The following is a 25,673-nucleotide window of genomic DNA, read 5'->3' on the forward strand; positions in this document are numbered from 1 at the left end:
ATAATTTTATTTCTTAACAATATACCAAAACAAAAGCACATTTTTGGTTGGTTTGTTTCCAAACTTCACCTCTGCCCGTCACAGGCGGCAGCTCTGGCTTCCTCGTGCTCTAGAAGCAACATCACCACCCAGACTGGTGGGAACAAAGGAAGCTGGCCAGTCGTGGGGGACAGTGTGGGGGGACTCCTGTGGCGCACGTGGCTCTCCCGTCCAGGTCACAGCCACTCGGCCGCCCGTTCCCAGCCTCCTTCCTGGTAAGAGTCTCTGAGGCTGCTTCCCAAAAGCCTCAGCTTACAGCAAGCATGGCGCATCCGACGCCCTTCATTTACTCCCAGATGGAAACCAGGAGTGAAGACAGGAGAAGACCTCAGACCCCATTCCACACCCCGAAAAGCCCCCTGAACAGAGAGCCCCGTCTTGGCGGGGAAAGCCGAAACTGGCCTAACGGTGGGACCCGGATGAATGGGCCAGGCTCTGCGCAGGGCCTGCCAGAGACGTGAGGCCCCCCTGTCCCCCGAGCCTCTCGGCACAGCTGCGAGGCCAGCCCAGCTTCAAATGCAAACGTGCACGTCTGCACCCCACACAGCTGACGCTGCTGGAATAACGTGTGGCCAGCACACTCGGAAATAGCTCACCACATCAGTATGGAAATTAGACAAAGGGTATTCCCCTAAACGCTGTGGTTTTCATAAGAGGAGGCACGGCTCTCAGTCACGCAGTTGGAAGAATTCACAGCCACCAGCCCACAGCGTCAGCTGAGCTGCACACGGCGGTCTCAGCTGCGAGGGAGGCATCCGGCGGAGACGTTCCTGCCTTAGTGACAGCATCTCGTCTCCACAAAGGGCCTCTTGTGCCCGAGGACAGGACAGTGGACACAGAGGTGGTGGTGAGAGGGGCCTGAATGGGCCCTTCTGACCCCCGGAACCTGGCCCTCGCCCCACTCTGACGATCTGAGGGTCTGAGGGTCCACAACTCATGGGGACAGTGGAAGAAGCAGGGGTTCAAGGGGCTGGCCGCTCTCGGGTCTCAGGCTGCTTTCTGACCCAGCACCCTCTCGAGGGAAGACCGGCACCATGCGCACAAGCAAATCACTCCACGAGCAAGCGTGTCACCACCTTTCTCCTGCAGCTGAGACGGGCCCGTGGGGAGAAGCACGAAGCCTTCACCTGCTCAGTGGGCCCCCCGTTCACCCTGTCCAGTCTGCTACCCTGGCTGAGAAAGCTCGGCAGGGGAGGTTGAACAGGGAGCCTACACAAGCCCAACAGCTCCCGCAAAATACAGGCTAAGACGAGAACCAGAAACACCGCTGGCGTCTCCTGCAGGGCCTCCCGACCTCACCTTGCTCGCCTGCTCCAGGGACCGGCCGACCCACACGGGTCCCCAAACGCGCCCCTAAAACAAAGGCACTTCAGATGGGCAAGGTCGGGGAATTTCAAAAGAAGAAAGCAAAGCAGACAAGGTAATAGAAAAACAGGAAATTGCTGCTTCTCGCTGGCTACGTTTTGCAGTGTTCCTAGAAAGCACGTAAGCGGTGTCTGCAGTCACGGACGCCGAGTGCAGGGCACAGACTCTGCAGACCCAGCTGGCCCAGAGGCGGCTCTGCACGGGGACTTCTCGTAAAGCCCTAGCACGCAGGCTGTCGCCGGGGTACACGAGGCACGTCTGACAACCTAGCAAGAACGCAAGGTCGCCAGGCAGCGGGGCTCCAAGAAGACCCCATCTGGATCCAAGCACTGCCACCACCCTAACAACCCCGTGCCCGACAGCTGACGGGGATGCTGGGGCTCCCGTCCCATCCCCACCCTATAGCAGCAGGGGGACCGCACACGAATGGCCACCTCTCTGGGCTTCTGCTTCCACGTCTATGAAGTGTGGGGGAGGGAGGGAGGGTCAGGAGGACCCAAGACACAGCAGCCCCCCAACCTGGGGGCCAGGCCTTGCCCAGGTCACTGCTCTCCACTCTGTCCACAGCCACCAGACGGCCCCCTCCATCTTGCACGGCAGAAACCAGGGACTGGTACGCGCTCTGGCCCCGGACCTCCATGGGCAGAGGACCGTGGCTCTGGCGGCCGGGGCCTCCACCCTCCTCTTTCTGCCGGTCTCTGAAGGAGGGGCTGGGGAGCCGGCACTGAGCCCAGGGGCAGCTTCTGCCCCCCAGTGACTAGCTCCCCGGTCCAGCTAGGCTCCTTCCTTGTTACTGAACTGCAGCGAAGTGCTTCCTGGGTCTTCCTCAATGTGGCGACAACCTCCTGTGTTCCACCAGCCGTTTCCCGAGTCACCGATGACCCTCGGCCACCAAGGACACTCCCACACAGAGTGGAGGCTTTTGAGCCCGTTCCCCAGGGAGACGCTCCAGGGCCCTCCCTCTCCCAGCTCACAGGCAGAAGAGGAAAGACTGCTTTTAGTCAAGCGAGGCAAATTAGGAGAAAATAAGCTCAAATCACCCCAGGTTAACATTGAAAAAGAAAAAAACCGTAAATACATTGTGGAAAAGCCAAAGAGCTGCAAGATGTGAAGCGCCCGAAGGACCACCACAGCCGGGTGACCTTCAGGACGAGGGGGGCGTGGCCAAGCCCTGCCCGTCGCCCACCACCTGGCGGCCCTGGCAACCCCCCCAACTGGATTTCAATGCAGACTCCACATCTGATTCCAGTTCACAGAAGAACAGGGCGAGGACTGAGGCAGCAGGTGGACAAATCCAGACCTCGGGCCACTCTGCAAGATGGCTGGCCCTGCGTCTCAGCACATCAGCGTCGTGAGCACAGTACGACTGCAGGGACAGGACCTCCGAGCGACCGTGCTGCTGGTGGTCTCGGTGTCGACAGTGGGCAGACAGGCACGCGGGCGGGGGTGAGACGGTCCTGACGGCTGCTGTGTACTCTGCCAGGTAGGATGACAGGCAGCCTGTCCTCACCGCCACGTTGATGGGGGAGGGGAGATGCCAGAGCCTGTTTTAAAGACTTCAGCATAAAAGGAAGCGAGGGCCACCCCTCTTTTCCTGCCCCCACTCCTCTCCCCAGAGGAAACAGCTGTTGACATTTTCTTGCGATTCCACCCAGAAAACACAAACACATGCTCTTCCCTGGCACTCACCCACGGGCGTCTACTCACTGCCGTGCATGGGCCCCACCCAGGGTGCTGTTTCGGCCCCGGGAGAGGGGGCGTCTGCGAGCATGGGCCCAGATCCAGGCCCTGCAGCTGCTCAATCCTCCACACCGCGGCTTCCTCACCCGCAGGACGGAAACAGAGTCCCCACCGCCTCGGGCTGTCCTGAGGATCAGACCAGCTCCTGTGGGAGTGCCTGGCACGTGACAGGTGTACCACACCTGGCGCCTCGCTGGACCCTCAGTCCGGGCGGGGTCCTGCCCCCAACCCCGAAGGCCAGGGCTGAGGCCCGGAAGTGAGGTGGCTCGCCAAGGCGCCCCAGCCACGAGGGTCGAGGCTGATCTGAGGCCTTGCTCTGCATCATCGCTCGCTCCCACAGAGGAGGGAACCGGGGCCCAGAGACGTCACAGCGCCACTCACAGCAGGAGGGGAACTCAGAGCCAGCCTCAGAGCCCTGAGGTGCTCTGTGCGCTCAGTCCTTGACACTCGCACACGCCACGCCTGGCGCGTCTCCAGGCCTGAGGCCAGTCCCTGCTCTCCTGGAGCTTGTGTCCCAGTGAGGGGGGACAAGACACACACACACAGAGGGGAGGTGGGTCAGGGTGAGGAGAGCCTGTCCTGTGCTCAGGTCTGACAGAGACACTGCAGAGGGGCCTGGGCGGCAGCAAGGACACCAAGCAGAGAGCGGGTGGGGGCTTCGCCTGGGTGCAGGGGGAGGGGCTGGCATGGGCAGAGCTCCCAGAGGGCCATGACGGAAGGGCCCTGGTGGCGCCGGGGGCTCTCGGAGGGCCTTCAGGAGGGTGCAAGCCGAGCAGCGACGCCACCTGGCCGGTCCAGGGAGGATGGTGGGAGCTTGGGCCAGGGTGGCGGCTGTGAAGGAGGTGAGACGCGTTGGTTTCTGGATGGCTTTCACTGAGATTCTGTTACACCTGGCAACGTTCCTGGACCATCCGGCCCGAGGTCACGAGAGAACATCTGGGGCCCGGCCTGGCCTGGATGGTGCCGACCCCCGGCAGCCCAAACTCACCCTCCCACCGCAAGTGGCCTGTGCTGCCGCCCAAGCGGAGACTCAGCCCACAGAGAGCCTCCCCCTGACCGGGGGCTGGGGCACAGCTGAGCCCCAAGGCTGTGAAGTCCTGACCCCTGGGTTCGGAATGAGCTTATTTGGAAACAGAGCTGCTGCAGATTCATTTGTTAACGGTTAAGCTGAGGTCACACTGGAGCCGGTGGGCCCCGACATCCAACATGACACGTGTCCTTACAAGCAGAGAAGAGACGCAGGGGTGGACACAAGGGGAGGGCAGCAGCGTAGGCCACGGGACACCAAGGACGGCCACCACCAGCAGAAGCAGGGAAGCCGCAGGCAGGACGCTCCCCTGCGGGTTTCAGAGGATACAGCCCTGCGGACACCCTGATTTGGGGTTTCCGACCCACCTCTGGCGCTGAAGCCCCGGTGGGCGGCTCCTCTCCCAGCGTCGTCTCAGGCCCCGCCTCCCCGCACACAGGCCTCCACTCCCCAGGGCGGCTCACCAGCCCCTCCCCCGCACCTGGCACCTGCTCCGCCAGCCACAGAGGGCCCTAGAGTCCTCCAGTTCCTTCCTGCTTTCAGACCACACTCCCACTCCCGCCCCCCCCGCCCCTCCCTCAGGGAGGAAAGAGAGCCTGGGTCTCCCCGCTCGCCCTCCCCAGCAGGACGCTCTGTGGGCAGGGGTTCCTCTTGGACACCTAGAGCAGGGCAGGTGCTCTGCGGCCCGCAGAATGGGGACCTAGGCCTTCTACACCCCAGACCCGCCTGTGGCCAGGAACCTCCCCACCCTGGCTTGTTCCAGGCACAGAGCAGGAGCTCAGGCCCCTGTGTGTTCATTTTCTAGTTTAGTTTCCAGCGAGCACAAAGCTGTGACTCCCAAGGGCACAGCTCACACACGCGTCACCACCACCCTGAGACACGGGTGCTGCCACCGCAGCCCACGGACGCGGAAGCCAAAGCCCAGGGAGGAAGGAGCCAGCGCGGGAGACAGACAGTGGGGACGGGTGGGGCGGGCGCAGCAGAGACAAAAGGCTGCCCTGTCATCTGCTGGCAGGACTTAAGGCCCATCCTCTGCCTGAGAGAAAAGAGGGAGTCTGTGCTGCTCTCTCTGGGCTGCGGTGAGACCCTCCCCATTACGAGATCACCAGCTGGCGAGGTGGGGAAGGGAGGGCTTGTCCAAGACAGGAAGGGGTTGTTTCTCCTCACTCGTTTCCCGGGGGTCCCCATGGTTCCTGGTGCTCTGTCTACACCCATGGGAAAGTCGACCTTCACGGGGAGCATTGGGGCGAGGGTCGCACCCACAACTCCCCAGGCAGGAGCTCGGGAGGGAGGAGAGGGCTTGGAACACCGCAACTTCAACAAAGACGTAATTTCTCTCCTTCTTAATTCAATCATAAACTTAGGTTAAATGCCTACATCAGTTTCTTAGGGTAATACTTACAGACAGGAAACTCACTTTTTTTTTTTTTTTTTTTTTGCGGTACGCAGGCCTCTCACTGCTGTGGCCTCTCCCGTTGCGGAGCACAGGCTCCGGAGGCGCAGGCTCAGTGGCCATGGCTCACGGGCCCAGCCGCTCCACAGCATGTGGGATCTTCCCAGACCGGGGCACGAACCCGTGTCCCCTGCATCGGTAGGCGGACTCTTAACCACTGTGCCACCAGGGAAGCCCGGAAACTCACTTTTAAAATGAGTGTTTTACTCTTGCACTGCTGGTGGGAATGTAAATTGATACAGCCACTATGGAGAACAGTATGGAGGTTCCTTAAAAAACTACAAATAGAACTACCATACGACCCAGCAATCCCACTACTGGGCATATACCCTGAGAAAACCATAATTCAAAAAGAGTCATGTACCAAAATGTTCACTGCAGCTCTATTTACAATAGCCCAGAGATGGAAACAACCTAAGTGTCCATCATCGGATGAATGGATGAAGAAGATGTGGCACATATATACAATGGAATATTACTCAGCCATAAAAAGAGACGAAATTGAGCTATTTGTAATGAGGTGGATAGACCTAGAGTCTGTCATACAGAGTGAAGTAAGTCAGAAAGAGAGAGACAAATACCGTACGCTAACACATTTATATGGAATTTAAGAAAAAAAAAATGTCATGAAGAACCTAGGGGCAAGATGGGAATAAAGACACAGACCTACTAGAGAATGGACTTGAGGACACGGGGAGGGGGAAGGGTAAGCTGGGATGAAGTGAGAGAGTGGCATGGACATATATACACTACCAAACGTAAAATAGATAGCTAGTGGGAAGCAGCCGCATAGCACAGGGAGATCAGCTCGGTGCTTTGTGACCACCTAGGGGGGTTTTGTGACCACCTAGAGGGGTGGGATAGGGAGGGTGGGAGGGAGGGAGATGCAAGAGATATGGGAACATGTGTATATGTATAACTGATTCACTTTGTTATAAAGCAGAAACTAACACACCACTGTAAAGCAATTATACTCCAATAAAGATGTAAAATAAAAATAAGATAAAATGAGTGTTTTGATGGAAATTTCCATCTATTAAACTAGAAATGATCTTTCAAAAAATTTCAGTACCCATTTTGGGCTCAGGGGCTATCAACTGAGCACAGTCGGCCCCCCGGCTGGCAGCACTGCACCTGGGCCTGGTCCGTTGGGGAAACATTTGCCAATTTCAAGAGACAGAATGACGTTCATACATTTTCCCCACTACTTTCACTTCTGGGAATTCTACATTGAAGACAATGAAGAATCTCAGAAAAGCAGGCTTTCTGCCCAAGACGCTGACCACGTGGCTACTTACACTGTGAGAACCTGGAAACAGCTGTGACTGGGGTGGGAATGGTGAGCGACCCCTGTGAGGGGCAGCTCCCTCAGGCACGGCAGTGTGTGCAGCGCCCACATTAGCACAGGGGACACCCAGGAACCCAGACAGCACTGCCCCGTCCCCACCGTATGGACGTCTAACCTATCCAAACTTTAACCTATGAAGCCAAGTGTAGCTGTGTAGCAACACGGAAAATGCACGCAGGAAGTGAGGTGAAAAAAATCAGTGACTGTAGTATTTGTCCTGGGAATCTGGTGGTAAGGAGTCAGCTAAGGGGTGACCTCTGGGCCACTGCACCCCGTCCCACTGCATGCAGGGTTAGAACAGCCTCGGACCTGCCTGCCCGGCCCCCTCGGAGCACTACACGTGTCGCACCACGAAGGTGTCCGCCTCTCCCGAACTGGAAGCCCACGGAGCGCGAGGCCTCAGCTGCCGACCGTGAGTCCTCACTGCCCAGCGCCGGCCCCGGCACCCTTGGGCTTATGAAGTGAGCGAACGAATGCACTCACCTTCTGAGAAATGTGCTTTGAAAAGGTCACGTGGTTATGAACAACACAGGTGTAATACTTTTTTACTGTCTGCACGGCATGAAACATGAGATTCCTTCTGCTCTCGTGGAACACACTTCACACCTGTGATCCGGATCTGTCCATACAGCCGCTTCCGGGGATGCGGGTCTGATCTGGCCTTCGCTTCCTCTTCAGAGTAAGAACCCACTGGCTTTGCTCACAGACAGATGGCCGTGACAAAGCCGAACCACCACCCATTCCCACAGGCCAGGCAGCTGGGGGGTGACGACAGCATGATACAGAAAGCAGGGACGCAGAGCTGCATCTACAACACATCTGCAACCCTAGAAAAGAAAACGCTTAGAAAAAATGTCCAGAAGGACATACACCCACATGGGAACAAGAGCTGCCTGTGTGACAAGATTACGGAGTGTGTCCGTCTTCTTTTTGCATTTTCTACACCATCGGGAATGGACAGGCATTATCTTTATCATGAAAGATCTAGCAGAGTTCTTATTTGCCGCCCAAGCCGCGCTTACCAGTTAGACCTGGAGAGGCGGGCCACGGGGGCACTGGCCCGATGGGCTGGTCACCACACCGCCAGCTGCACCATGCTCCCCACCAGCAGGCCGCGGGAGGAGGCTCATCCCGCTGCAACACCCATTTTGAGCTGCTGAAAGTCGGTGAGTCGCCTGCTGACCGTGACTCTCTGAAACAGCGTGGCCGCCGGTGGTCAGCGGAAGCGACGGGAGGAAGGGCCCGCACTGACCAGGCCCGGAGCCTCCTGGGAGCTTCAGCGCCATGCTGCCCGCGCCCGCCCGAGGCTCCGACCTGTCAGATGTGTGCCGGGGCTCTGGGACACCTCGGGAGATTTAAAAGCTCCCGGGCAGTCAGCTGGAGCCAGTGGCTTAGGGAACAGAGAAAGGGCAGTTGGCAAAATCGGGAACCGCATTTTATCACCAAACAAAATCTAACAGCTAGGAATCACACTGCTCTAAACTCAAAGTCTCAAGATACGGTACAACATTTCCACATTTCTGGAAAAGCCCACAAAGTGTATTTGCAAAAGGCTAACAGAGGCAGACACCAATGGAGATGAGCACGTCACATCAAAACACCACCAAGAAAAAGAGAATTCAGGTCGATTTAGCATTCGTTCGTTCACTGCTTACTGAGCACCTCGTGGGTCAGGCACTCAGCCCTGAGCACAGGCTCCTGCTCTGTCAGTGCGAGGAGACAAAGATAAAAGAGAAACATACTCTGAAGACAAACACAGAATACGCGATATACAGAGATTATCCATAAATTATGGGATCTACTTTCCAACACAAAGAAAAATTAACCTTAGACCTTCCCTCTTATTTTTATTTATACTATAATTTTAAATGCCCCCTTCCTTCAAGCTGGCCATTGCAATCTGGCCACCACGCAGCCGTGAATCAGACATGGCCCTGCTGTGTAACGCTTACTGAGCCTGACTCAACCCCCACTTTGCTTTTTTCACATCCACTACTGACAGTCTATGAAACGACACTTCGTGTACCTACACTTTTACGAAGGATGCTTTAAAGACAAAGGGACAGGTGTAGCTATTGCAGCCACACCTTCCATCTTCCCTGGCACACGGCAACATCAACAGCCTAACTGACAACCGACCCCCATCAGCAGCTCTGACAGCTGTTTCAACCTCACCCTCTGACAATCACAGGGCCCCGTGGGGTAACCAGCATTACACGAGGTGGACCACACAACCGTAAAATTGCCAGGGCTCTGGGTTCAGATCCTGGCCTCACTGCTACGACTGAGTGGATCTGGGGGGGCGAGTCCATCTCAGTGTCCTTGCCAATGACCCCCGCCCCGCCGCTTCCTACAGGAAGTGAACGGGGACTGTCAGCCTCCGGCTGTTGCAGGCACTGCAGCCCCGAGCAGCCCAGACATGCGGAGGCCTCTCCACGGCACATTCAGACCCTGCTGGGGGCCCAAGCCCAAGAGGCAAGAATGAACACCTTTGACATCTGCCGCCTGGATAGACGTGTCACTACAACTGCCACCTCCGAGGGTCTGCTGGCGCTACCAAGCAGCCCCCTCTTGATTCGATTTCCCACCTGAAGACGTGACAGCCAGCGCCGGCCTCTGCCGGACACACGCTGCCACCGAAGATCCGGGCTCCCGCGACGTGCAGAACACACCGGCTCCGGCGAGACGGGCTCCCGAGTGAGTCCCATCTCCCGCCAAATTCCTCGCCCAACCCCTTTGGGAGCAATCAGCCGACATGGGGCCCAAAGCCGGGTGGAAGGCCCCGGAGGTCTGGGCACACTCCCCGCCAGCTGGCTGGCCCTGCCTTCCCGATACCGGGGACCACTGGCTGGCAGCCACCACCTCTCAGCCCTGGGCGCACCCACCCCGTTCCTTTAAAGTGTGCCCGGGCATCCTCAGCCCCATCAGGTCCAGCCCTGTCCTCTCCCACCTGGGGAAAGGCAGGGGTCTCCCACCAGCCTCCCTGGGCCCACCTGGCCCCCCACACAGCCAGAGGGTCCTCGTGAACCTTCTCACCCTTCAGCAGGGTCCAATCCCTCCTCGGTTCCAAACCCTCCCCTGCTCCCAGCTAACTGAGTAAAAGGCAAAGGGCTTTCGATGACCCAGAGGCCCTCCACCCATCTACCAACGTGTGGCCGCTCCCCGTCCCTCAGGCCCAGCCTTGCCACTGCTCCAGCCCTCCGCCCTCCACCTGCCTAGGATGCTCTTCCAGACCTTGCACAGCCCAGCCCTCCTCCAGTCCAGGCTTGTTCTGGGCCTTCCCAGCACTCGGACCACCCTCCCCACTCCTCACACGCTGGGCTGTGCTGGGTTTGGGGTTTCCAGAGCATTCATGTGCAGCGTGCAGTACAGCGCTGACCACTCACCGTCTCTCTCCCCGTTAGTGGGAAGGGGGCACACGACAGAGGCACACGGTGGGAGCTCAAAACGCCCTTTGCTGAGGGAATGAGGGACTGTGGGTGCCCCAAGGCCGGCAGCAGCATGGTTAAGCCGGCAGGGGGAGCTGTCTGGGCGTCCAGGGCTCTGGGCTGGACCCTACAGGGACCCCTGGGACGGAAGGGCGCTCTCCGCGAGCCGGGATCAGGGCATCGTTTCTAAGAGGTGGGTGGGTAAGCAAGAGGAGGCTAAGAGCAAGGAAAGCAATCTGAAAGCGGGCACTGAACTGCAGCCATGCGCTGCAGGGGAAGGAAAGAACTCTACAGCTGTGTGTGGGAGACCCGGAGAGGATCCGACGGGCACAGCTCAGGACAGGAAGCCCTCCTCAAACACGATCACGGTGGGTAGAGCAGCAGCTGAGGCCAGGAGTCGGCACCACGCCCAGCAGGCCTCCCCTGTGGGGCCTGGGGTCCGACCTGGGCCCCTCACGAAAGTCTGCCCTGAATCACAGCCCGCATTTCACGAGACCAGTCTCTGACAGCCAGGTCAGTGGGACTCTCCGTGCTGGATTCCAAGCCAGTGTGTTCAAAGCAGAGCCTCCGTGTGCCCACGTCAAGCCCCCACCTTATGCGTGGCACTCAGGTGAGGGCTCAGCAAGGAGTCACGGGACAGCCCCCGGCAGCCCCGCAACGGGGAGGGTGTGAGATACGTAGAGGAAAGCACTCAAAAGGGTGACACCACGTAGCACGCGTTTGCCTAAAACTCATTCAGGGTTTGAGAAACTGCCTAAAAACAAAGTCGCTCACCCATTTTACCCTTAATTTCTCAAGAGCTGAAGGAAAAGAGAACTCCGTGTGGGCTGCGGGCCGAGCAACTTGCCGATGTGCGTGTGCGCGGGTGCCGAGTGGGGGGACCCACGGGCCCAGGCGCGGGGCGGCCCGGGCCTGGGCTTCACGTGCAAGCGTCCCAGGAGAGCTGGGGGCCAGGGGGACACAAACAGACCCCCCCCCAGTTACTCAACGGGTAGGCCCCGGGGGCACTGGGAACCTGCAGGCGCATCAGCGAGCCTTCCGGGGAGCCTTTGAAACACGCCTGCCCATCTCCCAACAGTGCAAAGCCGGTTCTCCCTGCGGAGTCCAGTCCAGGCCATGAGGGGAGCACAGGCGCGAAGGAAACATCCCAGAGCTCAACAAGGCGATCACACGGGCAACTGGGGGCAGGGGTGGGGGGCGATGTGTGTGAGGCACGATGAGCGGAAACCGTTTCCAGGTCGTTGGGAAGCGGCACAGAAGCGCCTCGCTGGCGCCCCTTCCGGTAAGAGCAGAAGAGAATGGAAGACTTTCTTCTCTGAGGCGGGGCCCCTGGGGACTGAAGGCAGATCAGACCGAGAGCATTTCCTTGTGGGCAACGCTGAGAACTGTTTTCAGTTTAACCTGCACCAGCTGTAGACTGTCCGGGATACACCATTAATCAATCCAAAGAGAAGCCTCATTTTCGTTACCCATTGAGTTAGGGACCTTCAAACACCATGACCTAGAATCGCAGCAGAGCGAACTCTGTTCCCCAGGTCACGGGGATCTCAGGAAGGACGGCAGTTCGCCGAGAAGCAAAAACCATCCCATTTTGTCCTCCACCCGGCACGTGTCCCTGCACTGCAGAGATGGCTCCCGGCCACCGGCGCTGAGGCCCAGGAGTGCCTAGCGGGGCGAGGCTGGAACCACGCACTGCGGCCAGGCGGCCCGGTCTTTCCCACGCCCGGGTCTGCGGCCAGCATGACCCCCTCCAATTCCTCAGGGAGCAGGACGCAGGGAGAGCCCAGCGGTCCCCAGGCCTTAGGTGAACAGCACCCCCCACCCCAAGGCCCTGAGCGCACACAGCCGCAAGCCAGGCCACGGGCCCAAGTGAGGCAGGGCTGGGCCAGGACTCCAGTGAAGCAGGAGGGCAGCCCCGGGACGGCGGGCAGGGCAGGAAGGGCGGGCGCTGGCTCAGTAGCAGCGGCTCCTTGCTCTGACCCTGCGGGGCCTCTGTGCGGTGCTGGGGACACAGCAAGGCCTCCAGTGCTGTGGGTCACAGACACACACACACACACACACACAGTGACAGGCCGTCAGAGGGACAGGCAGCAGCAGAGGCCGGGCCCAGCGAATGGACCCGGAACATGCAGCTCGAGCTCAGGGTCTCAGGGGATGAGCCAGGACCACAGCAGCGCCGGGATGGGCCGGGGAGGCCAAGGCCGGTAGGACCGGACCCGAGGCCCCACCCACTCCTCCCTGCCCCGGAACACCCTCGGACTGATGGACGGGCCACCGCCTCACCTAGACGACAATGACCGCAAAAGGCAGGCCAGAGGAGCAGCCCCCAGCGCCCATAGAGCCCAAACGCGGCCACTTCCCCAAGAGGAGGCCTGGGGCCCGGGACCCAGCCCACCTGCAGGGGCCTTTCTCGGGTGGAGAGGGGCTCCCTGAGGGGAACACACAACTTCGCTTCTTAAGGGCAATCTTCCTTTTATGGTGCAACCTAGTGCAAGGGCAGCCCCTAGAGCCCCTGGGGTGCAGGTTCCATTTCTTTCAAGGGGTTTCACGAAGGTCACAGACTTTGCCTAAGCAGAGCCGTTCAAACTAAGTGGGAAAACGACAGGAACCAGAAGTGGGACAAGAAACGCTGACCTCTCTGAGCTTGACAATCACTGAAAATTCTTAGAGGCAGGGAGTCTGACCTTACTATGCAAATCTCCTATTTGACACTTCTCAGGACGCTACTGAAACCTGCTGAACTAAGCAAGGTCCACAGCGGTTTGTCAAACTGCAAACAACTGCCTTAAAAAAAAAAGTTTTACGCTGACAGTGTTACTTATTCCAAAAACAAAGGGTGTGGTGACCTGCACTTTTGTTTTCACAGCAGGAAGAGACAGTTTCTGCATCCCCCAGCCCGCAGGCCGCCCGGACCCCCGCCTCGCCACCACACTGCGAAAGCAGAGAGGCACCATTCCAGGGACACGTCGGCGAATGACAAGGATGCCAACGTGGCTCCCGGACCAGCTTCCGTCAGGCCCTGAACCCCACTTCTATTTTTTGAGGTCTCCTCCAAACGCTGGGCAAAGACCCAGAGTCATCGACATGCAAAGCGAGAAAACAGAGCAGCCCCTACCAGCACGGACCCAGCCGTGCGACCGAACGACTCTCGATCACAGGCAGGGAAGGCCTCGCCCACGCTGGCTACTGCAGAGGCTTCTGCCCTCTCCCTCTACAAGTGAGGCAGACACACGCCACCTCACCCCAAGATGCTCAAGCAGAACAGACGCTGAGCCAGTCGGGAGCCCCACAGCCCAGTCATTAGGAAGACACTGAACATGAGGTTAAAGCAAGCAGGTGATCCAGGACAGCCAACCCCCGTTGCTAGGCAGCAGGAGCAGGCCAGGCCCTTCGCTGCAGACCTGCCCCAGGAGGAAGCAGGCGACTCGGCCTCCACGCCCGCCTCCCGCCCACCACCCCGGGCCAGCCCTGCCCAGGCAAACAGAGTCAGAGCTCAGAGCAGCAGAGGCTCTCAGGACCCCCGAGCCAGAGCGGCCCAGGGGCCCAAAGCGCCTCTGGGACCGCAACTCCAGGTGGACTGAGGGCGCTGCCGTCGGCTGCCAGCAGCGAGAACGGAGGGGCCGCGAGCTCTGGCTCCGCCCCGGTGCCCAGCTCTCGGCCACTACTCACAGCCGTGGTAGGAGGCCGGCGACCCCCCGGCCTTGCCGTACTCCTGCTCCGAGTAGCTGGTGGACAGGTTGGGCTGGCTGGAGCCCCGGCCGAAGGTGAGCTGGCTGCTGCCCATGCCGGTGGCCACCTGGGCCATGCGTTCCTTGGTCTTGAGCGCCTGGGCCCGCTCGGCCTTCAGCCGCTCCTCGTCCTTCAGCAGGGCCACCAGCTGCTTGGCCTTCTCGCGCACGTTGACGCCCTGGTCCTTGCCGTCGCGGTCGACGTACTGGAAGTCCTTCAGGGTCTGGATGGCGAAGATGTTCTCACGGCACTGCTGGGCCACGCGCTCCGAGCCCGTCTTGATGAGGTAGTCGAGCAGCGTCAGCGCCTTGTACACGTGCCGCCAGTTCTTGCCGTGGTCGTTGAGCCGCTTCCACACCATGCTCATGATCTCCGAGAAGGCCACCACGTTGTAGGTCAGGTCCGCGATCTCCGTCATCAGGGAGCTGGACGGGCCCCACGGGTCGTTGGAGGTGGCTTCCCGGACTTTTATTTCGGCTTCCGAGTAATTGTTCACGATGTTTTTCATCTGCCGTCTGATAGACGAAGTCGTCATCTTTACTTTCTCTGTGACAAATGTAAAGCCCTTCAAAGAGAGAAGCTTCCCTGTCCCAGGCAGGTTCGCACCCCGTGAAGGTTCAGTCTCCGTAATGGGTCTGGAGCAGGGTCCCTGATGGTCATTTCCTCTGTTGGAGCCTCAGGTCCGAGAAGCTGGAAGCCATGACCTAGAGAAAGAAGACAAACGTTACTGTGCACAAGCCCCCCACCCCCGGGACGGCAAGCATTTTGCAAACAGCAGGCACTGGTCAGCCAGGGCGGTGAGTGGACGTCCTCCAGCCCCCAAGGACAAAAGAGATGCCATCTTCCCTTCAAAACTAAGATGAGATCGATATTACAAGTTAAAAATGAATAAAGTTTGGGACCTCCCTGGTGGCACAGTGGTTAAGAACCCGCCTGCCAATGCAGGGGACATGGGTTCGAGCCCTGGTCCGGGAAGATCCACATGCTGTGCAGCAACTGAGCCCGTGCACCACAACCACTGAGCCTGCGCTCTAGAGCCCGCGAGCCACAACTACTGAGCCTTTGTGCCACAACTACTGAAGGCCGCGCGCCTCAATGAAGAGTAGCCCCTGCTCGCCGCAACTAGAGAAAGCCCACATGCAACGAAGACCCAACACAGCAAAAATAAATAAATTTAAAAAATGGTTAACTTTAGAAAAAAAAAAAGGAATAAAGTTTAAACTCAAGTTTAAGCCTCTGGAAGGAAAGCAGTAACACCGTAACTACTGTTCTATTTTCAAAACACTTCCACTGGATCGGCTCTGCTGCGATTGTGTTTTTCTTATAAATTTATTTATTGATTTGATTTATTTTTGGCTGCGTTGGGTCTTCGTTGCCGCGTGCGGGCTTTCTCTAGTTGTGGAGAGGGTGGGCTACTCTTCGTTGCAGTGCGTGGGCTTCTCATTGCGGTGGCTTCTCAGGAAAGTCCCCGATTGTATTTTGATTGTATTTTTCTTCCACCGCCAGGCAAAAGCCAGCTAGAACAATCTAATGCCTGTCTACACTGGCTTGGGCACCACGCTTCTAACTGCGGGGGATTCTCCGTGACCACCTCTTCTGACTTCTTATAAAGGCTCCCAACTCCCCTTCTAGGGCAGGGCTCGGGCCCTCCACCGGGCTTTCAAAAGCCTCGGGCATCTGGCCCGAGCTGTGCAGTACAACCTTACAAATAATCTGGTTCTACCCCAATTTCCTCACTTCACAGAGGAGAAAACTGACGGCTACACATTCACAGGACACCCAGCCCTTTGCCACAAACACACCTCTCCAGGGAAGAAACATCTGCGGAGCTGGAGTGAGGGCCACACCTCTGGCCACGGGCTCTGGTCCAGAGTGTGGGGATCCCAGCTGGCTTGGTTGCCAGTGAGCGCCCAGCACTGTGCCTGACGTGGGTAATAAACACTGCTGATAGATTTGTGAAACAGATTAGAAACAGTGTCCCTTCCCTCAGGAAGGCACAGTCTGGCAGGGGACAGAGGTGAGCACAAGGCATCTGAGGACGCAAATCCAGAACAGCTCAGCCGGCTGCTGGGGGCCGCAAAGGCGGGCACGGAGAGCACTTTCTGCACAAGTGACCTGCAGGGAGGTCTTCAAAGGGGGAGACTTCTGGGAGGCAGCAGGGGAGTGACTGCTGGGTGATTCCTCTCCTCCAGAAGGAGGAGCCAGGCCCAGAGCCCACAGGGGCCGCCAAGGACAGAGCAGTGCAGCCGGGCGGGGACAAAGCCAGCAGCTGCCCCACACTCCACCCCACCCCAGCCGCCTCTGGGCCTCTGGCCTGGGAAGGAGGCGGGTGGCCTCGGGCCCGGCTCTCCACAAAAAGCCTTCCAGGTAAGGATCGTTCCAGCCCTGGTGCAGACGGGGAGCCTGGGCCCCCAGGGAGGATCCGCTGCTTCGCCGCGACCCCTATGCTGGGCTGCTCCTGCCAGAGGGACGACGGACGGCCCCCACCGGCCCCATCCACAGCCTCAGAAGTGAGGGAACAGAAGTGTCGGGAGGGGAAGCTGCGGGAAATGCCCAGTCCGCACAGGGAGCCAGCCGACAGGGGGAGCACAGAAGCCCACCCTAGTGACAGTCGCACATGTGTCCCTCAGCAGGCCAGGAAGCCTGCTTCCTTCTGAAGCCACAGAGCGTACGGGCTTCCGCGTGGGTGGGCACAGCCTGCCCCCTCACTGACCAACCGGCTCTCACAAGCCCTCTACCGTGTGTCCCAGGACCAGGGCCAGGCGCTCTGATGGGGACCTGCGTGCGTGATGTGACCAGGCTGACCGTCCACGCCGGCGAGAAGACGGGCCTCCAAGGGGAAGGGCTCTGACGTCCCAGAGCAAACGCTTGCCAACGTCACACCAGTCACCCGAAGTCCCCAGGGCCCGGGCCCACCTGGCACTTTATCTATCACCCACGGGGGGCTCGGCAGGCACGAGCGCCCTGCTCCTCGGAGAAGCAGGTGGGCTGGAGAGACCCCGGCCACCTTCCTCCAGGTCAGGAGGCACTCCGAGGAGGCACGAGAGCAACGGTCCTGGTAAACAGGCCTCAAATGGTTAAAGATGTAATGAAAAGAAACCACGTCCTGGGGGAGAGATACTGTGTCAGGCTCTGCTGCCCATCCTCTAGTCTGGTGCCCTCCCAGGGTAGGCTGCGAGGCCCAGCCAGGGCACCCCCTGAGCCTCCCAGGCCCTTGGTGGCAGAGAAAAGGCAGCCGTTCCCGCGAGCGAGGGCTGGGTGCCTCTGCCCTCCCGGACCCAGGCTGGGAAAGGAACCCGGACAGCTGAGAAAGAGGGGCTACGGCCCAGCTTGCAAGGACACCTGTTAGCAGTCTCTCTGAAATACTTCGGCTTTGAGAGGGGAAAAGCTAATGAAATACTTGTTACAGTCAGAGAAAGCATAGGAATGTACTGTGAACAGCTGCGTGCTGTTTTCCTAAAGCTACAGAAAGGGCGAGATGGGGGTAAGCAATTCCTGAAGGGGAAGGGGCCCCAAAGGCGCCTCCGAGGAACCATCCTCAGGGCCCACCTGCTCCGCGCCTGCCTCACCCGAGACTGCAGGTGAGTCTCTGACGCTGTGAGGGGCCTCCTGGGCCCTCAACGGAGGATGCGGGCACTGTGGGTCCATCCCACTCGCCCCGCAGACCTCAGACCTCGTTTTCCCATTTTGAAACCTCCCCCCTCCACCCCAGGATTGCCTGTAAACGCCCAGACATCTTCCTGCCAGCAGACACCCGCCGGGGCTGCCCTTAAAGCCCCGACACTCCCCAAGTGCACACCCAGCCCTGAGCTCTGTTCTCTTCTCGCTCTTTTCTGAACAGCTTGCAGGCCCCTCTCTCCAAACCTTCCTCCTCGATTTGCCTTCCGCTCCCAGCTTGCTGAGCCTGCAGAGCAGCAGGCAGGAGCCAAGGATGGAGCCGGACAGGACAGGACACTGCCTGAACCTGCGGGCCCACCTGGGCCCGAAGCCCCGTACCCTGCACTTCACAGCTGCAGGAGTCCTCGCGGCCACGTGTAACCGGCAGCCTGTGCGCTCCGTCCTGGGCAACAGCCAAAGAGCACACTCGGAGCCTCCAGGACAGGTGCGGGGACTCCAACCAGGCCCCCAGGCACGGCTGACCCACAGCCCAGGCCGACCGAGGAGCTGCATCCCTTAGTCCTCGACACGCAGGCACCCCAGCCGAACTCTGGGATCATCACTCTTTTCCGAAAGCAGCTTATAATGGTGACCGTAAAGTAACCACTGGATCACATTTGCCGAGGACAGGCTAGGGCAGAAAAATTCTGGCATATCTGAAAACACGACCAGAATTCGACTGACAGTGGAGACTAGAAATAGACTGAATAAAACAGCAAATAGAACAAAACTAAAAAAAACAAACAAAAAATTCCGAGGCTAGAGTGATGCCCCTGGAGGCAGGAAGAATTCCACAAAAACATGCTCCGAGGGCCTGCAGAGCTGGGTGGGGAAATTCCTTCCAAATCTGGAGTCCCGGACCAACCGTGGGAGGGAGAAGCTCTCCGTGGTCCCGCAGCCCAGGTGGGTCCCTGCTCAAAGCCCACGTGTGCCTCGGCTATCGTGCTTCTGTGATGGGGCGTGGCTGGCCAGGCGCGGAGAAGATGCAGTCGGTCGGGGTTTCCACCAACCCCCACGGAGACTTCGGGGGCTTTTCAGGGATCAGGGATCATTATCAGGGACCAGGACCAGCTATGAGGGAAAGGCAGCAAACGCCTCTCGCCTCCCCAAACCTAACAGTCACAGGCCAGGCCAGTCACGAGCAGTAGATCCCGCTGAATGAATGTACCCCAGACGGCAGCTCGCACCATCTGCATCTGGCAGCCTCCTGCGACTTCCTCAAGGCAGGTGACAGCCTTCACACCCACGGGGCTGGGGTGGGGGGAGCAGAGGGCCAGCCAGAAAAGGAAACGTCGCTGGGTAGAGAAATCAAATTTTATATCTCTATCCCAAAAGCGGGCTTAAAGAAAACTTTGCATTCATGTACTGAAAGAATTGCAAAAACGAACATGACACTTAACTTCCAGATGATAAAGCAGGTAGTGAAACCGCCCACACAGGAAGAGCCCCGGGGTGCCAGTGAACTGGCTGTAGTGGGGCCTGATGGCCCTGCCCCCATGCTGGATGACCCCTGCCCCCTCTAACTACCCCCCTAAAGAGCCCCTGGGGCTTCTCCCAAGACACGACAGTCGCGGAACAAGCAGAGGAAAATTCAATGTCAGACATCCTCCTGTGGACTTCACCTGTTCTCGATTTTTCTAAAAGTAGAAATCAGTACTGAAAACACACATGAGGAATTTCGTTTTTCTTTATCAACGTGGCCAATCATTCAGTCTCTGGGAAGAGCAGCCCTGGGCGCAGATTACACAGGTGTTGAAACGTGGTCATTTTAAAGGATGATGTGAAGCAAGGACCGGGGTTGGGAGACATGGTTCTGGCCGTCCGACAACGCAGTCACTTAGAAATGGGGATGTGACAAGCTGCACCGCCCTCACAGGGTCGAGGATCAAACACCCTGACGGCTGGACCACGTGGATGCACAAACGTGCCACAGAGGACAGAGTCCCACCTCTGCCACTCCTCAGAGTAGCTTTGCAAATGACCAACCACAGACAACATTCTTAAAAACTCCGGCCAGCGTGTCTCCTTCCTGACTGTCCTCTGTGGCTTGTCCGTGAGACCTGCTGATAGCAGTAAGTCTTCAGGAAATGCCAAAATCGGGCACCGTGCCCCCCAGTTCGAAGATCTCAGCCCATCTGACTACAAAGGAAAATACGTTGTGTTCTGCTTTTGCCCTCTTGACCTCACCTGTGTGTGCCCCACGGAGATCACTGCTTTCAGTGACGGCCAGAGGAACTTGAGAAACTCAACTGCCAAGTGATTGGTGCTTCTGTGGATTCTCACTTCTGTCACCTGGCATGGATCATCACACCCAAGAAACAAGGAGGACTGGGACCCATGAACATTCCCTTGGTGTCAGACCCCAAGCGCACCACTGCTCAGGACCATGGGGTCTTAAAGGCCGATGGAGGCATCTCATTCAGGGGCCTTTTTATTATTGATGATAAAGGTATCCTTCGGCAGATCACCATAAATGACCTTCCTGTTGGCCGTTCTGTGGAGGAGACACTGAGACTAGTTCAGGCCTTCCAGTTTACTGACAAACATGGGGAAGTGTGCCCAGCTGGCTGGAAGCCTGGCAGCGATACCATCGAGCCTGATGTCCCGAAGAGCAAAGAATATTTCTCTAAGCAGAAGTGAGCGCTGGGCCATTTTAGGGCCAGGCTGCAGTAGGTGGCCATGAGAACAAAACCTCTTTTGTACTACTGTCATGCTTAAAACACAAGACCTTCCACTCAGCCCTGATGTGGTGTGGGACAGGACAGGCCTTTCCGGCAGGGGTTGGGGAGGCCAGCCTTTCTTCCTCTGGAGGGAATGGCCCGAGCAGTATTATGGGGCAGGCAAACTGATGTGTATAGTAGTAGGGTATCACTTTTGGTCTTTTGTAGTTTTATTAAACTTGAGCTGAGGAGGAAAAAAAAAAAAAATCCAGCCAGAAAGCGAACAGCGTGGAGCGGTAGAGCACACAGAACCAGGAGCCGGGAAAGCGGGGATCAGGCCAGGCCCAGCCTCCCGCCCCTAAAGTGACGGGGCAGACCAGACCAGCCGAGCTGCCCAACCCTCCCGTCCCCAGGCCCTCTTTCTGACAAGTGGCTCAATTCCCTGCCACCTCCGTGGTGTCACGCGCGGCCCCTGCCCCAGGTCAGCCACACAGAGGCTAGAGTTCCGGCAAGAAGCCTAGCGGTGCACGTTTCTTTGGCCTGTGCGGCTTCCTGCGGACCATGGAGTATGAAGGGCAGCCCTCACAACACAGCCCCCCTCCAAGGAAGGCAGCTTGCACACGTGTGACCCCCGGGCCAGAGTCTCCATTCTAACATGCTGTGACTCTGCTACCAGAAATACCCACTAATGGTAGGTGGCAATGCCACCCAGAGACTGGGGGGGGCAACCGACGGCTTCAGACCCACCCCACGGGGCAGGCCCAGCGATGGATTACAGTCCGATCAGTAGAATCTTCCAGCTTGAGCCATTTGGGAAAAAAGAAGAGCTACATGGGAAAATTTAGAATTCCCATGATTTCATGCTTAATTTAGACCTGGCCGGTCTCTGTGGTGGCGCTAAGTGCTGGGCTGTCGCCATGTCCTGAGGAGCCCGCGGGAGAGCGGAAGCCAAAGGGGGGGCTGTGGACCCCGCAGCCAGAATCCTGGTTTCAGGCTCAGCAGCGACCTGACAGTGTTCTCAAAAGGAGCTCAAGATGCTCGCCCAGAGGAAGCCCGCGCGGGTAAGGAACAGGTGCCTGCACGCTGTGTAAGTGCAAACCAAGGCCGTGAGAAGAAGGGGCAGTTGCTCACCTCGGCCCTTAAACCAGCAGGGCCGGGAGGTCACGTCCGACTCTCCCCACGTGGCCGTGCAGGAACGGGGCTCCCACGGCTTCGGGGAGTGACGGCTGATGTCCACGGGTCCTCACAGGCCCAGCCCAGGCCGTGCGGGGGGTGAACCAGAGCCCCAGAGACCAGAAGACGGGCGCACTGGGAAGGTGAGCTCTTCACGTGCCACCCACGTGCTGCGCCCTCTCCCCCGTCATGTCGCTGGTCGCTGGAACGACCTGCCTCCACCTGCCGCCTCCCGGCACTGCCGCTGCACCGGCTCTTTCTTGTCAGCTTAGACCTCGCCTCCTCGGGACCACGCGTCACTCTCTAGAGTCACCACCTTCCACGTGTGGCGGAGCCCCCCTCTCTGTTGGACAGCTTCCTGCTTATGCCCCGTTTACCTGCTCCCCCCGCAAGCGCCGGGCCCTGCCCCTCTTCACCGCTGTGTCCTTGGCGCCGAGGACGGAGCCCGACCCCGGGAGCGCTCTGACGTGCGCTGAGTGAATGAACACAGAGGGAAAGAAAGGAAAACAGCACCCCCGCCCCCCCTACGCAGACACCGGGGTTCAGTCTCCCACTCAGTCTCCCTCGGGATCTCTGTCACTTGGGGCAGAACAGCTGCTCTGCTCACCAAACACGCAAAACCAAACTACGTGGTTAAAAGTTCACGACGCCGGACCCGAGGACAGGGACAGACAAGTGTGCAGCGAGCACACCCCGAGGGGATGGAGGCCCCGAAGCCCCGCCAGCCTGGGCTCAGGAGCAGCAGCCTGGGCAGCGTGCGAGGCGAGGACGGACGTCTCCTGTCTGGCCACAGGGACCTACAGCCTGCCTTTTCAGCGGTGACCGGAGGCCAGGGGACGCAGTGAGGACGGCCGCTACTCAGCGCTGCGTGACAGGGGTCCAGACACCTGCTTGCTCCCGGCTGTGCCAAGCTGAGTGTGTCTCTGAGGGTGCTTCTCAGCAGCCCCCCGAGGACAGCCAGGAGACAGCGTCCACGGCGGGGGAACAAGCCTACAGAAGCAACAAGGGCCCAGGGAGAACGCGCTGGGCAGGAGGTGCCTGACCACACGCACAACCTTTAAACACGGGCACCGGCTCCAGTTCCTCTCCTGTGTGGCTGGCATTTCCAAGCAAGGTCTCAGATGTGCTAACTCTCTGATACTAGCAGTCATCGTAAGAGAACAGGCTTAGAATAGAAACCGAAAATAGAAAAGGCTCTCTAAACAGAAACTGGAGAATCCTGACTGAGCCCTGGCTGTATGCCAGGCGTACCTACTCCCTGAACCTTGTAAGAATTCTACAGGGAGTAATTATTCTTCTTACCCTCATTTCATGGGTGAGGAAGTGGAGGCACAGAGAGGTTAAGTAACTGGCCTAAGCTACAGGCCAGCAACTGGTAGGACCAGGATCTGATCCCAGACCTCTGGCTTCTGGTCCCACCCTCTTAATCTCTATTCTTATTCTGTTTAGCTTCAGACAAATCCAATGCTCAAAGTCATGAGAACAATGAATTTTTACTCACTGAATCCGGAGGTCTAGAAGGGCCCCTCCTGTCTAGGTGCTGAAAAGGCCAAAAGATGGCAGAGAAGCAACTGTTTTCCTACCCCCTGTTCAGCTGGCCACAGGACATCCTGTCCAGCTCACCAAACGAAGAGGGCAGGAGCAAAGATGCTGGAACTGGAAGGGGCCCAGCCCCCGCCTGCGTGCGGACGCTAGTTCTGAGCGGTGTGGTGCTGTACTGGGATCGGACCCTGGTGTTCCCAGCTCCTTCCAGTGCAGCCTACAAAGAAGGGGGCCTTTAACGCTCTCCAAGAAAGCTTCACCCTGGGACATGTCAGGTCCCACAGACGGCAACACGACAAAATCCGGCAGGGTAGGAGCCTCAGGTACCAGAGACTCCAAAACGATTTAAAAATTAGCCCTTCTGGAGGACTTCCCTGGTGGCACAGTGGTTAGGAATCCACCTGCCAATGCAGGAGTCATGGGTTCGAGTCCTAGTGTGGGAAGATCCCACATGCCGCGGAGCAGCTAAGCCCATGCGCCACAACTACTGAGCCTGCGTGCCACAACTACTGAAGCCCGTGTGCCACAACTACTGAAGCCCGTGTGCCACAACTACTGAAGCCCGCACGCCTAGAGCCTGTGCTCTGCAATGAGAAGCCTGCACACCTCAACAAAGAGTAGCCCCCGCTCAATGCAACTAGAGAAACCCCACGCGCAGCAACGAAGACCCAACACAGCCAAAAATAAATAAATTTATTAAAAAAAAATTAGCCCTTCAGAACTCACACCCTTAAGAAATGGTACCTCTTTGGCTACAACCGTGTCTTCTGCTAAATCAGCCACACGGGCTGTAACAACCCGAGAACGCGGATTATTCCTTTAAAACAGCCGCCATTTGAAACACCACCAGGAAAAACCGGGTCTCGGTGATGAAAGGTAAGCTTCCTCTTTTGGTTCAGAATAAAAGTGCAACTTCCCTCCTTCCCCTCTGCTGGAGACCTGCCCAGGGTGTTACTCTGCAACACTCACCGGGCTCTCAAATGTCACGGTCGGCCCAGAAAAGGCGCACCCGCCCGAAGCTCTTCCTGCCGCTCCTCTGTCCTCTTAAGTGTTTGTGACATGCTGTTGGGCATATACAAAAGCAGAAGCACCAACCACATGTGGGGCCCAGACGAGGCACTCCTGTCACCCAGGCCCCTTCCCGCTCCCCCACCCCAGCAAACAGCTCGGGTTCTGAGTTCCTCCGTCCCTTGCTTTTAAAAAAGAAAATGATCTTACCACACATGTACCACTGCCACAACCTGCTCCGGCGTCGACACTACGTGTCTGAGACTCGTCCACACGTGTGGCTGCGGGTCTGGGGCGGCTCATCCGCGTCCCTGCTGTATGGTAGCTGCCTGTGCTCACGTGTAACAGTCTCCCCACTCACGCTCCTGTCCGTGGACACCTAGACCGAGCTCACCTTTTCGCCATCGTGAACAGTGCTGGTGTGCGCATGTGTCCCCTGGGACTCGTGCACCCAGTGTTCTAGACCACGTTCCTGGGATCAGAACTACTCCACAGGGTGTACGAGTGTCCTCTGAACTGTGTTTTGAAAATGCTTTTGCTCTTGTAACATCATTTCATCATCACAGCACAAAGAGAGATGAACAGTTTAGCTGATACTAGATTCAACAAGCACTTTTCACACACTCGGTGCTTAAAGAATGGTGCTCACAGGGAAACACACACACGACGCGGCTCCTCGTCTGGTTTGGGACACCCACGCAACCAAGGCAGAGGCGCGGGAGGATGGGGGACCGCAGGGCACGAGGGAGGCGGTGATGAGGCGTGGGGACGTCTGCGGGCCTCGCTCGGCGCGCTAAGGGATCCGGACCTGCCGACCTCGGTCACTCACCTTCCAGATTTCTGCCAAACCCTCCAAGTAACAGTAATAATGGTTAACACTCACAGGGCATCTCCAGTGTGCCAGGTGCTTGCTTAGGAATTCTCTCCAAGCTGCACCATTGTTTGCTTAATAGTTTTCTTCAAATCAATTTCCTTTTTTTTGGTCATGCCTTACAGCTTGTGGGATCTTAGCTCCCGGACCAGGGATCGAACCCAGGCCCTCGGCAGTGAAAGTGCTGGGTCCTAACCACTGGACTGCCAGGGAAGTCCCTAAATCAATTTACTTTTAAACTCAAATACCTGCATTAAGTAATAACGTACATGAAATCAGGTATCACTGTTATGGCATTTGGGGGAGGGGTTGTTTTTCTACTATTTTGTTTTTATATTTCTATTTGTTTTTATAGATATAAAATTCACCATTTTAAAGTGTACAATTCACACTCAATTTAGCACCCTCACAGTGTTGGATAACCGCGGCCGTGGTGGGCGTTCTCATCCCTCCAAGGAGACCCTGCATGTCGGCAGTCACCACCCACTCCTCCTTCCACCCAGCCCCCGGCAGGCGACCAGCAGCCTGCTTTCTGTCTCTGTGGACTCACCTATTCTGGACATTTCACATACATGAAATCACACAGTATGTGGCCCTTTCACTTAGCGTATATATATATATGTTTTTTTTTTT

The 25,673-nt window shown here is 57.9% G+C and overlaps 1 protein-coding gene and 1 pseudogene across 3 annotated transcripts in view; one reads left to right on the top strand and one right to left on the bottom strand.

Moving 5' to 3' along the window:
- EPN2 (epsin 2) overlaps window positions 1-25,673 on the bottom strand; it is a 68,861-nt gene that overhangs the window by 21,139 nt on the left and 22,049 nt on the right. For all 3 annotated transcript variants that reach the window (XM_060290924.1, XM_030861262.2, XM_060290923.1), the window contains one exon: window positions 14,070-14,833. In XM_060290924.1, the coding sequence (XP_060146907.1) occupies window positions 14,070-14,664 (595 nt within the window). In that variant the 5' untranslated portion in view covers window positions 14,665-14,833. The remainder of the gene's footprint in view (window positions 1-14,069; window positions 14,834-25,673) is intronic.
- LOC115856168 (peroxiredoxin-1 pseudogene) lies at window positions 18,061-20,545 on the top strand (annotated as a pseudogene).

This window comes from Globicephala melas, chromosome 20, assembly GCF_963455315.2.
Source record: "Globicephala melas chromosome 20, mGloMel1.2, whole genome shotgun sequence".
NCBI classification, from domain to species: Eukaryota; Metazoa; Chordata; class Mammalia; order Artiodactyla; family Delphinidae; genus Globicephala; species Globicephala melas.